The sequence below is a fragment of the Talpa occidentalis genome, unplaced genomic scaffold (genome assembly GCF_014898055.3).
Source record: "Talpa occidentalis isolate TD23 unplaced genomic scaffold, MPIMG_talOcc4v2.1, whole genome shotgun sequence".
Lineage (NCBI taxonomy): Eukaryota > Metazoa > Chordata > Mammalia > Eulipotyphla > Talpidae > Talpa > Talpa occidentalis.
Genome location: NW_026555331.1, coordinates 32,505,793 through 32,519,112, shown reverse-complemented (window position 1 = coordinate 32,519,112; position 13,320 = coordinate 32,505,793). Strand labels below are relative to the sequence as shown.

At 39.9% G+C, this 13,320-nt stretch overlaps 1 protein-coding gene across 2 annotated transcripts in view; it reads left to right on the top strand.

Annotated features, from left to right (window-relative positions):
• Positions 1 to 28: 28 nt before the first annotated feature.
• POP1 (POP1 homolog, ribonuclease P/MRP subunit) overlaps positions 29 to 13,320 on the top strand; it is a 29,007-nt gene continuing 15,715 nt past the window's right edge. The window contains exons 1-11 of one of the 2 annotated variants that reach the window (XM_037503568.2): positions 29 to 124; positions 2,366 to 2,509; positions 4,112 to 4,279; positions 5,264 to 5,439; positions 6,929 to 7,177; positions 8,014 to 8,101; positions 8,520 to 8,701; positions 9,593 to 9,849; positions 9,965 to 10,058; positions 12,488 to 12,599; positions 13,102 to 13,221. In XM_037503568.2, coding sequence (XP_037359465.1) covers positions 2,368 to 2,509; positions 4,112 to 4,279; positions 5,264 to 5,439; positions 6,929 to 7,177; positions 8,014 to 8,101; positions 8,520 to 8,701; positions 9,593 to 9,849; positions 9,965 to 10,058; positions 12,488 to 12,599; positions 13,102 to 13,221 — 1,588 coding nt within the window. In that variant the 5' untranslated portion in view covers positions 29 to 124; positions 2,366 to 2,367. Of the gene's footprint in view, positions 125 to 2,365; positions 2,510 to 4,111; positions 4,280 to 5,263; positions 5,440 to 6,928; positions 7,178 to 8,013; positions 8,102 to 8,519; positions 8,702 to 9,592; positions 9,850 to 9,964; positions 10,065 to 12,487; positions 12,600 to 13,101; positions 13,222 to 13,320 lie in introns of both variants that reach the window. The other variant, XM_037503560.2, reaches the window with a different exon arrangement.

Below are 13,320 nucleotides of genomic sequence, written 5' to 3'. Positions count from 1 at the left end.
GTCTTCAGTGGCGCATGCGCCTTCCAGCTCTCGCGCTGCTTGTGTCGCTTCGGAGGCGACTGTCGCAGAGCCTTGTCATCCCGACCCTGGGAAGCCCGGCTTCCTCCCTCAAAGGGTCTGGCAGGTAAGTCGTGAGGGCCTGGCGTCCGCCGGAGTCCGGAAGTTGGGGGAAGTGTGTGTGGTGGCCCCCACCTGGCACCGGCTCGGTGGCCGGGGTCTCCTCCCCATCGTCTCTCCCCCCACGCCGGACCCCACTGATCTCCTCTTCCCTGCTGCCCGCGTCTGGGCCTCTGTTCGCAGCCCCGCGCCTCCGTCGGCCTCTGCTCGTGGGCTTCCTACTCTGTCCTTGCCCGGTGTTGCCCCGCTGGGCGGAGGCCGTCCTGGGAATAGGCTTGCCCCCTTTCTGCTACCCTAAAGGAATAAGATGGGTAATTCTGGGGACCTCGCCGAGATCTGGATGTTGTGCACCTTCCCGCACCTCCCGTATCCCCTTCTCTTGAGTGCTCCTAGAGCTCTGTGAAGTCTCTCCTCCCGAGCAGAGAGCCCTAGTGAGTGGGATCTGATTTTTTGAAAGTCACCGATTTTGGTCATGCCAGTGGCCCCAGACCTGGTTTCTTGGCAGATAGCTATGCTGTGTCAGAAAGGATGGCACTCGATTACGTATTTTATTCTGTTAATAAATTCATTATAGGCGCACTTCAGGCCACCTATGCGAGCACGTGTACTTTCACCAAATACGTATATTGAGCCTGCTCTTTGCGCAAGGCTCTCTGCTGGGTACTGGAGATGCTTGAGATCTTTGTTCTGTCCTGCTTCTGAAACATAATATAGGAAAATCCTTTATTTCCCCTCATTTTTCCTACATACAGCTGACTTACTGCTTTTCTACTTGCGGATGAAGAACCTTCCGTGATTTTTCGTTGGTTTAAGGATGTATGGAATCAGAATTTCCAGTCTGGCCTGCCCTGGCCTGCTCAGTTTAATCCTCTTCTACTCTCTTCCCATTCTAGTTGTCCAGAGTTGATATTTCTGAATTTACACAGTACATTCCTGAATAATCTTTTCTTCCCTATCCAGATTACAACTAACTGAAATATTTTCTCATTGACTTTTCCTGTGGAGTCACATGTTCTCCTTTTGCAGTTTTCTATTGTGCTATACTACAAAACTTAGAGTTTTATCATATGCAGTCTTATTCTCTAATGGTTCTGCGTTTTAAAATTGTGAGTAGGGCCTCCCTGGTGGCGCTGTGGGTTGAGCGCCGCACCATGAAAACTGCCTGCAGCCTCCGTAGTGCAGCCTCGGTAGTGCAGGTTCAATCCCAGCCGGGCCGCCAAGAATCCCACATGGTGCAGCAGACCTCTCCTGTCTCGCCTGCTGCTCCCCTCAGCAGTGTATTTCTGTTGTCTGCTGGTTCTGCTCCCTGCTCTATCTCTGGTGAATCCTCTCACCCTCTTGCGCCTCTGTCCTGTACCCCAGCTCTTGTATAGAAATGAATAAATCTTTAAAATATATATATAAAATAGAATTGTGAGTAGATATAAAAGTATGTATTTGTGAATACAAATACCAAATTTTCTCAGTTCTAAAAGGCATATTCTCAGCTGTGAAATCGAATGACTCTTACAATAAATACTCTCTAGTATTTAAAAAAAAAAAATTGTGAATAGAACCAGATTGCCTGGTTTGAACAGTCACAACAAGCATAGTGGCCGTGGGCAGGTTATGTTACCTCTCAGTGCTTCCATTTCTGCATTTGTAAAATGAGGATAATACTAGTACTTCCCTCATAGAGCTATGAGAATTAAGTGAGCAGGGCATGTAGGGAATAGTGGCTAGGACATAGAGTTCTCAATAAATGTAATTTGCCTAAAATGATTAAAATTTTTTAGAGGCCACATCCTTATATAACACACAGCCTGAAACAGCCCAACTCCCAGCACATAACAGGTACCTGAAAGCTTGTTAATTTTGCTTAAATTGAATAGAATGGGGGTGCTTTTTATTTTTAAACTACAGTAGTTCCCTCCCCCTGCAGTCAATTATTGCCCAAAAATATTAGTACCATATTTTGAAAGCATAGTCATGAGTTTTGTTATAGTATATTGTTAAAATTGTTCTGCTGCCCAAAACCAAGTATTTGTTCTGCTTACCCATAACCAAGCATTTACTTGGTTATGAATCCCTGCTGGAGATCAATATCATGATAATATTTTATATCATCATATCTTCTATAATAGAGATTTATTATATTTATTATACCATTGTACAAATATTCATTAAATTTAGTAATGAATTCATTAAATTTAGTTTTAGTTAATGGAAATTCTCTTTCACAGTACTAAATGCATTATTTTCTTTCCAGAAATGTCTAACGCAAAAGAAAGAAAACATGCTAAGAAAATGAGAAACCAGCCCACCAATGTCACTTTATCCTCTGGCTTTGTGGCTGATAGAGGTGTAATGCACCATAATGGAGGCAGAAAACATTTTCAAGCTCAGAAATCAGGTAAGATACACATGATCTCTCTCTATTCCCATTTGGATCAGGTTACTTTTGTCAACTCCTTTTGAGTAAATGAACTGAATTTAAAACGGATACAATTGGCCCTCATCATTTGCTATTTTCATATTTACAAATTCATCTCGTCATTGGCATTTGATACTAAGGTACTTGGGTGGTCATTGGTGGAAAGTGCAGGGTGGGGAGAAAATTTTGAGTCACTCCAAATGGGTGTTCCCAGTTGCCTTGTTTCAACTTTCATCCTAAAATGACAGAAGGATGGAGCTAGCAGAGGGCAGAGCAGCATAGTGCAAGGAGCTCCAGTTCTGACTGGGGTTTAATTCTAATTGTGGGTGGCCTTAGACACATCACTTAACACTTCTGAACCTCATTTTCTTTTTGTAAAATAAAGGAATTAGAATCTACCAGGATGCCTTGTTTTTATGATTTAAGATTATAATCTGTGTGAGATTTTTATGTTCAGTGTTTGTTATGTCCTTTGTGACTTTATAGAACATAACTACTGTTACTAATGAGAATCAGCTCTATTTAGAGCTGTTGTATTTTTCTCTACCTAATATCAGTGACTAACTGATATAAACTCACAGTGTCAAACCTTGTAACTTCTGTATTTCCTAAAGGAAATACAGTGCAGTCCTCATACCTGCATTACCTTGTATATTGATTTTATAACCTCATTTAAGAAGAAGGTAGCTGTTCATTGGGCAGCAGTTCAAAAGCTCAGGTTGGGAAGACAGCAAGCAAGTGACCAAGAACTTTTTGGGGACACTTAAAAAGAAGTGTGGGGCCTCCTTGGTGGCGCAAGGGGTTAAGCACAGCACTATGAAGTTATCCACAGCCTCTGCAGCATGAGTTCGATCCCTGGCTGGCCAGGGAGCTACCCACATGGCGCAGCAGACCTCTCCTGTCTCACCTGCTGCTCCCCTTAGCAGTGTATTTCAGTCAGTCTGCCTGTACTTTCCCCCCCTCTGTCTCTGGTGAATCCTCTCACCCCTTGGCATCTCTGGCTTGTACCCCAGTTCTTGCATGCATAAATAAATATATCTTTGATTAACACTACAGCTGAAATAAACAGGAATACTGAAATTCTCTACTGGTCTCTTCATTCAGTACAGGATTTGATGTTATCTTAAAGTCAGAATGGTTCAGATGCCCAGACATTTGTATAAAGACTTTGCTTGTATTTCTTTCTTTAATTTAGCATGGTGGTACTCGACTTGAGTACAAGAGACTTACAATAAAAGACTGAGGATCTTTTATTGTAGTGGATTATAGTGTTTAAGGGAATTTAGATTTAAAACCATGTTGCATGTACAGGAAATTTACCTTGTATCTCTTCTTTGATGTGTTCTTTCACATGTCCCACTGACACGAGTAGTTAATATGCTGCCTCCTAGCTCTATGTCCTTGGGCAACTTAAATCACCTCCCTGCCCAAGATCCTGATTCCTTATAGAGCAGTTATAGGGGGTTATAGGATTAAAACATGGTCAGTTTTGCCATCTCACAAATACTAGTTACTCACTAGAATACTTATCTCTGAGAAGACTGACATATTACTTTTTGTTTTCTTTTTGAAATATGCTAGAGCCTCATTCTGGAACTTCAAGACATCGTCAAACCAAAATGACTCACCATTCACTGCCTGATCCTGATGCAAATGAGCAGTCTGCCTCCAAAGTCACCTTTAAAAAAAAGGGAGGATGGAAAGCAGGTCCTGAGGGTACTTCTCAGGAGATTCCCAAGTATATAACTGGTAGGTATTTGTACAGAAGTGCAGTTTGAGGGTACTTGCACTCTTTCTTTGGAATGCAACCAGAATTCTTTTCTTCTTTTGTTGCAATCAGATTTGTAATGCCCTCTGTTTTGTCTTGGCCCTTCCTCCCCGTTCTCTCCTCTCTTCCTTCCCCTCTTACTTCCAACCTGGAAATTGGCCATAACCTCCTTGCCTCTGATTGCTCTCCTCTCTCCCCATTGTCTTGTAAGTCCTTATATGTGAACTGTTTATCTTTGTCTTAAATCTATGCTGCTCCTCTTTTTTAAATATAAAATGCTGTCCATATCCCTTAGTACTGCATTATTCAAAGATGGAATAAAATTTAACTTTCTAAGGACAACCAAGACCTTTACCTGTCCTCCAGGCCCTTTTCAGCCTCATATCTTGATGCCCCCCCAGCACCCTCACACCACTACCACATACCCCTGTGTTCTGTGTGCATACTTGGTATGCCTTCTGGTCCCCTTATGCATTCTCAGAAGTATTTTTTTAAATTTTCCTAGCATTCTGTTTATTCATCCCAAAAAGGCATATTTTTTAGTAAAGAAGACTAATAATAGTAATGGCCACATATTTGGAAAAAAAGATCTTGGAGTTGAAACTATTGTTAAAATTTAGTTTTTTCTGTTTTATTTTGTGATTACTGTACTTATAAATGGTCATGATTATATTGCACATATATTTGAATGTAGCCCTCTGTTTTAAACAACTCTTTGCAAGCTTGTTGAACTTTTTCTGATTAGAAAGATAACACTGGATCCTTGTGTAAAACTTGAAAAATATGTAAGTCAAAGAAGAATACTTTCGCAACTGTATAACAGAATTAAGCACTATTAGTGTTAATCTATTCAGGGATTGGAGAGTAGTGGGTGAAGAAGTACTTCAAATCTTTCTTCTGAAATCCACTAGAAAAAGTTGCGATTCAGGACTCATTTTTAATGACGGTGCTGTTTTCTTCAACAGCTGCTACATTTGCTCAAGCCCGAGCTGCTGAAATCAGTGCCATGTTGAAAGCAGTGACCCAGAAGTCCTCTAATTCACTGGTTTTCCAAACTTTGCCACGTCACATGAGACGAAGAGCCATGAGCCACAATGTCAAACGCCTTCCTCGACGGTTACAGGAGATTGCCCAGAAAGAGGTAGACATTTCACTTAGTGTAAATATGTAGGGAAGTAGTTCCGAAAAGAAATTGAGAACTATTTTTTTTTTAAAGATTTATTTTATTTATACAAGAGCTGGGGTACAGGCCAGAGGTGCGGGAGGGTGAGAAAATTCACCAGAGACAGAGCAGGGAGCAGAACAGGCAGACTGACTGAAAACACTGCTGAGAGGAGCAGTGGGCGAGACAGGAGAGGTCTGCCGCGCCATGTGGGAATCTCTCTGACCAGCTGGGAATCAAACCGGTGCTGCAGAGGCTGCAGACAGCTGTGCTGTCTGCACAACACTGTGCTCAACCCACTGCGCCACCGGGGAGGCCCAAGAAATTGAGAACTATTAACTGAATAGAATTTATTAAAATGAAAAACAAAGCAAAACAAAGTTCTCATTTCACATGTATTTTGGCTTAATCATTATTCATCTACTCCTTTCCTCTCCAGATTAATAGGCCATTGGTAATTACAGCTGCTTTTAATACAGCATTTGGAATCCCTTTCTTTTAATAGTATTAAGTAGTTGATATTCCCCTGGTAGATTTAAAACAAAGTTCTGACCTTCTTACCAGGTATGCAATTTTAGCTGTACTTTTGGGGATATGACCAGCTTATAGTTTAAAAGTTAAGCAAAACAGTATTTGTTTTCTGATGTTTTCAGAGTTGAAAGCTTAAACATGGATTTAAATCTTGTTCAGGTCTAATTGTGTTTGGTTTCACCAAAATTCTTGGCTTAAACATTGTCTAAGATAATCATATCTTTACTAATTGATTAAAAATTTCTTTGTTGGGGCTTGCTATGTACTTGTTCTATGCTGGGGGTGGGGTTGGAGTTCAAGGTGAAGTCCTTATCCTTAAGGGGCTTACAAAGTAATGGAGAAGTGTTTTTTTTTTTTCCCATAAAAATTTCGCTTGACTGTGGAAGAGATTAAGAGTAAAAACTAACCAGGAATATGGTACTTTTCAGATTTAATATAAAGTCTCTTTCCCAATGAGACTGTTTAATAATCTGTTCTGTCGATTCCTGACTGACATGAAATGTGTTTCTTTCCCCCCATTTTGATATTTTGGTCCTAAGTTCTTAGAGGTTAAAAATAAAACAATAAAAACAATAACAAACAACTAACATTTGATATATTCTCTCTTGGACTCTAATATTAAAAGCCACAATAAGCTTGAGTTACTGTTTTGAACACTTTAAATATTCTAATCTTAATAGTTCATGAAGCTTGCTTGCCCTCTTAGTAAGTGCTAGAACTGTGACTCCTTCCTAGGTTTGCTTGCCTCTAAATTCTTTATTTTTCTACTGAGGCCTCCCTTCTCTTTCAATGGAGAAATAACCAAGTTAAAACTGAAGCAAGCTAGTAGGATTTATAAGGTATTCTACTTAATCTAGAATTAGTTGCGTGAATTCCTAATATTTAACATGTTTTGAGATGGCTAAACTAGGATCTGCCTGTCTTCTTGAAAATACAGGCAGAGAAAGCAGTACATCAGAAAAAAGAGCATTCCAAAAATAAATGCCATAAAGCTCGAAGATGTCATATAAACCGGATGCTGGAATTTAACCGTAGACAAAAGAAGAACATATGGTTAGAAACTCACATCTGGCATGCCAAGCGGTTTCACATGGTCAAGAAGTGGGGCTATTGCCTTGGAGAGAGGCCAACAGTGAAAAGCCACCGAGCCTGCTATCGAGCCATGACCCATCGTTGCCTCCTCCAGGTATGCTTTTCCGATTGGCTTTCTTTCTTCTTCTTCTTCTTCTTCTTCTTTATACTCTTTCTGAACAGTTCATGGTATGACTTCAAGTAATAATCCTTGTCTTGGTGTCCTTTTCTGTCTAATTAGACAACAGTAAGACCTTCAGGTTCATCTGGTATTGAGAGCGTTAAATAACAATCCATGTGAGGAGTTAGCCCAGTGCCTGGCACCCACTTACCCATTAGAGACTAGTAAATATTATTATAATTCTTTAACATACTGGTTTTTACTAGCTCAGTCTGATAACTCTTCATCTTATTTAAATTGGTAAGGTGTTTTATTATTCTTTTTTTTCTGTATACATTGCACAAAGTTGCACGTAATAGCCCAGACTGAGCAGGGGAGGAATATAAACTAAATTAATTTGAAAATGTATCTCTAGGCTCAGTCGTAAGTAATCTTGAGGTCCTGTATTAGCTAGTCAAAGTTAACCTCAACATAAGTTTGCTTATTCTATGCTGATTTCTTAGTTTAGGTAAATTTGGGGGAGGAATAATCCTTTACTTAGAGGCAACAGGTTTTATACTCTCCATAGAACTTAAATTTTCCTTATAAATGTAGGACACTATAACTTATATCTTAAATGGAAATTCATTTTAATTTTGGCTCAAATTGGTTTAAGAATATTTGCTAATATAATAGGAATAGGCAGGTTTCAGATTTTGACCTATGAAGGCTTAGCAGTTTGTTCTGTGTCTTGAACTACTAGAAGTTTTTCTGATGTACCTCTTGGCTTCCTGTAGTGTCCCCCTCATGTAAATTCCTAAGTATTTAATTGTGTCTCTCTCTTTATGCAGGATTTATCCTACTACTGTTGTTTGGAGTTGAAGGGCAAAGAGGAAGAGATACTAAAGGCACTCTCTTTAATGTGTAGCCTAGACACAGGTAAACTTTCAAAGCTAAGTTCTGTTTTAGGCCTTGCATATTTATTCATTTCATGAACAAATGTCTGCTCTAAGCATTTTGGAATTTAAACATATATAAAAATATGTGAGATAATTCTTATTTCCAGTGACTGTGGTAATATAAGGAAAGCTGGGGTGGTTTTAAATAATTCTGACATTGTCAAGTGTAAAGTGAGAGAACCACCTTCTGGTGCAGTGAATTTAGGCAGGAAGATACTGAAAACTCAGTAAATCATTGATTTAGGAAGTATTTATTCAGAACTTACTGATCCAGGCAGTGATCAAAACCTAAATCTCTTCGTTGTGGAGGGTGACAGTAAAACAAATGTGGCTCTCAGGAAAGCAATGTTCAGTGTCACTACTTGAAATCATGACATGTTGGTTTCATTTATTGGCAGGATTGACTTTTGCAGCTGTTCACTGCTTGTCTGGGAAGCGCCAAGGCAGTCTCATGCTTTATCGCGCAAATAAGTACCCCAGAGAAATGCTGGGGCCTGCTACATTTATTTGGAAGCCAAAGAGGGCTGACACTTCTGAGAGCAGGCAGCTGTGGATCTGGCTTCATCCAACTCTTAAACAGGTAAACTCTTAAGGTGATTTCCCTGTCATAGTTAACTGCTTACTGTTGGAAAACAATACCATAGAAATTAAGTAGTATAAAAGGCTTTCTGATAGCTTGGTGTTTGAATATGATAGGAGAGTTATGTGACTATTTAGTGAAGGAAATCTTGACCCGGCTGTTTTTTTTTTTTTAGAGGCATGTTTATTTATTTGTTTGTTTGTTTTTTGTGTGTTTATACATGCACTGGGTACAGTCAGAAGCGCGGGAAGGTGAGAGAATTCACCAGAGCCAGAGCGGGGAGTAGAACAGGCAGAAGGACCGAAGTACACTGCTGAGGGGAGCAGCGGGCAGCAGGAGAGTTCTGCGCACCATGTGGGACCCTCCTTCGGTGGCTGGGGAGCAGCCGGGGATCGAACCCACGCCGCAGAGGCCGCGGGCAGCTTCGCAACCCAGCGCTCAGCTGCGCCACCGGGGAGGCCCTTGACCTGGCTGTTTTTAGGAAGCCCTCAGTAGGAGTAGAGACAAAAATCAACCTTATTGTGCAAGTGGCTTGAAATGTTGTGTTTGGATGAATGCTTCCACTTTGCCTGAATTGGGTCATTGGTCTCTTGGTGCTTGTTAGAGGCTTTTTGAAGATGAGAAATTGGTTTGAGCAATTTTGATAATTTTTAAGATTGCATTGAGCTTACCCCCACCCCTTTTTTTGGGCATACTAACTGCTTCTATACAATAGACTCTAAATTTTCTCTTTAAATTTGTTCTTAAATTTGGTCAGATTAGTTTATTTACTTAGTGAAGGGATAAAAATGTGAATTTTTAAGAGAAAAAATTACATAAATAAAACCAATAAATAAAATGTGTAGTGTACAAGTATCTAAATTTAAAAGTAGTGTTTAATTACGTTCTTAGGATATCTTGGAGGAGATAAAGGCGGTATGCCAGTGTGTGGAACCGATCATACCAGCTGTCTGCGTCTCTGACCCCTGTCTGACAGCAACCCAAGAGAAAAGCCAAACTGAATTGTCTAATGAGAAAATTGGCAAGAAAAGGAAACGGAAAGATGATGGAGGAAATGGTAAACCAATTAAAAAAGTTTGCGGTGATGGAACTAGAGATCCACAGCAGCCATATTCTTGGATCTCTCCAACCACAGACATTGTAATCAGGTATGGGTTGGATTTGCTTTGAATATTTTCAGTGAAGACTTGCTTTATTTTTGCCATGGCACAGACACTGGATAGGTTTGGGAGTTTCCATTTTAAGACTTTTTCTCTTTTTCAGTGATTTGTCAATGGAGATGAACAGATTCCGGCTGATTGGTCCACTTTCACATGCCATCCTAACCGAGGCACTAAAAACTGCTTCTGTCCACACCGTAAGAGTAAACATGACTGCAGTGTACTGTTTTAGTTGAGTCCTTCTCAGCAAACTTGTGAAATCTAATATATAATGCCATAACATTTTGCCCCATGGTTTATAAATGTTTTTTTCCCTACTCAAGATTTTGTTATCTTTTACAAAGAAGAACAGATCTAAGTTATTACTCAAGATTTTGTTATCTTTTACGAAGAACAGATCTAAGTGAATAAGTAATATGACTTTTGTTCTGATTGAAATACTGTCATAACTTGTAAGGCTGGTAAAAAGGTCTTAACTTCTGCCCCATAGAGAGTAACAGGGAAGCCCTAGAGTCTCCGAAAGTGTTTGCCAATTTTTTTTGTTTGTATTTGTGTAATGCATATTTTCTGGATCCAGTTTTAATGGTCTGTCCAATAGAACTTTCTGCAAGAATGACATGCCTTGGTGCCATTCAGTACCGTAGCCACTAGCCACATTTGGCTGTTGAAATGTGGCTAAAAATTAAACTGAAAATTAAATTTGAATATCTGTGTGTGACTTGTGGCTGCCATGTTGACAGTGCAGGTGTAGAGAGCAGAGACCAGGTTAGGAATCCGACTCACTGGGTCTGGGTTCGGTTTGTTTCCCTCTATTAGAGCAGTTAACCTTCCAGTGGTGCCCGTGCCTCTCACAGATTTGACATGGCAAATATGGTGATAAATCTGTTGAGATTTTAAACTTTTAGAAGAAAGATAACTTTAAAAAAAAAAGGCTACATCTGTCTCTCTTCACTACCTCCTCACTATTTCTCCTGCCTGAATTCTGAAGCAGCTTTTTCCTTTGATGTGCCCCTTTTACTCCATTCTTCATTGCAGGAGGCTGGAGGCAGAAAGGCCTTTTAACGGTTCATTTACTTTGCCCTGCTTCCTGATTGAAAGCTTTTGATTAGCTTCTCATTGTACTAAAAAAAATTCAAAGCCCTTGATGTGGCTGAGTAATCTCATCCTTTTCTGCCTCTCTGGCTTCATCTTTACTCTCTGCTGCATTTAAGCCTCACTGACCTTCTTTCAGGTTCTAGAATATGTCAGTTCTCCTCTCCCTTAGAACCTTCACACCTGCTTTTTTCCCATCTGCCTAAACATTCAACCTCCTACTACTGTTTGCTTTACTAAGCCTTCCTTACTCTTCAGGTTTCAACATCTATATCATTTCCCTGTAGAATTCTTTCCTGATCCCCCAAATTAAGTTATATCCCTCCTGTCATTTTCATTGCAGCCGGCACATTTCCTCAATTTTATGTCTAGATTTATTTGTATATTTATGGAATGTGCATGTCTCATTAGACTGTGAGCTTCATGATGTAAGGACAGGGTCATTCGTATTCTTTGCTCTGCCCCCAGTGCTTAGCATAGTGTCTGGAACAGAGTAGGTGCTTCATTCTAAGCAAATAAATTGTAGAGAGAAGAATTGAATCTAGGGAGTTTGGTCTCAGAGCCTGTACTTTAAACCACTAAGCTGTGCTTTCTGCATTTCTGTATGTTAAATGGTGCGTATGTCACAGGTTGTTTCTGCAGAATCTGTAGAAGCACATCCCACTTCACTGAACTTCACTGATTCATGTCTGTTTTCTTGGGCCTGCACAGGAAACTTTGCTCAAAAGAAACTTTGCTTTAAAGAATAAAACATAAGTTAAATACTTACGTATTTTATTTGAAATTTCCATGAATACTGTAATCAAAACATATATATCCTTTAGCTGAAAGTTTCTTTAAAAGGTATGGTTTGTTTTTTCCTTGGTGAGGAGGGTTTTATTGCTTAAATTGGTGATGATGAACTTGGCAATTGTGGGAGAAAAGCAGGAAACAAAGCCTTTTGTAGTTACTCTACTGGAGAGAGAACACAGGTGTGAGTAGCGTGGTTAGGTAGCTCTCTGAAAGCTGTGCACATTTTTCTTAAATCTTTTTTTTAAAGATTTCTTTTTATTTATTTATGCATATGAGAATTGGAGTGTAGGCCAGAGGTACGGGATTGGGGGATGAGAGGATTCACCAGAGACAGTGAGGAGCAGAATAGGCAGATCTGAAATACACTGTTGAGGGGAGCAGTGGGCGAGACAGGAGAGGTCTGCTGTGCCATGTAGGTTAGCTCCCTGGCCGGGGATTGAACTTATGCTGCAGTGGCTGGCGATAGCCTGATTGCGCTGAGACTTTAACCCCTGTGCCACCAAGCAGGCTCCTTTTATTAAATCTTGAGAAAGTATAATAAATAACTTTATCCTTCCTGCTAATTAGAAGAGTAGTTAGTCTGCTGTTAATTACTGTGTTTAATGTAGTGCAATTTCCCTGGCTCCCCCCATAAAAATGTTCATTCCCACATGCAGAATAAAAGGGGGGGGGCAATATTAATCATATCAAAATTATTACGTATGGTTGGCTATTTGTCTGGTGAACAGGAGTTATTTTTCAGGTGAGTGAAGACACAGAGAAGACACCTCACCAGTGGTGGATTGACACCTGTAAGGATCCTGATAGTGTTTCTCTTCATCACAGACAAGAAGCCATTTTTGAATTGTTGGGAGGTATACAGAGGGAAGACTGGGTTGTGTGAGGGTAGAAGGGAGGAGCAGGAAGTGGGTTAAAAGAACATTTTGCAGTTGGGCTACCTGCACATAGTGGTGCTTTTTAACTTCTAATGGTTTGTTAGAATAAAGAAAGCAGTTAAAAGAAGTGCCTGAAGTCAGTGAACAGAGGAAGCACTCTTTACATTTATGTATGAGATAATAGACTTAGGAGTGTTAATGCAAATAGTTGGCATTCTGCTATTACATATTACACATGATACATGTTCGTGTTGTAAAATTACCTGTTATGTTAATGTTTTGGGGGTTTTTTGGGTAAATTTTGTTTTTTGTGAATGTTAATTTTATTCTATAAAATACCAATGGGAAAAAAGGGAAGTACCCGTTATTAGATAATTAGCCAAGAAAGTTTCTTTAGAAAAATGTGAAAATACGAGCAAATATATAGGTACTGTGAATGACTTTCTAATAAGCTCATTTTCTTGTTTGTTTTGTGTTAAAGGAATAACATCACCAGCAGAAATTCCAGCAGGGACTATTCTAGGACTAACAGTTGGGGATCCACGAATAAATTTGCCTCAGAAGAGGTTCAAAGTTTTACCCAGTCCAGAAAAATGCCAAGGTAAAGTTCTTACTCTCCTGGTTTTTCTTACCACTGCACAGTCAGTCCCACCGGAAGGGTGTGTCAGCACTGTCTCTGCAGTGACTTTATCTGTGAAGA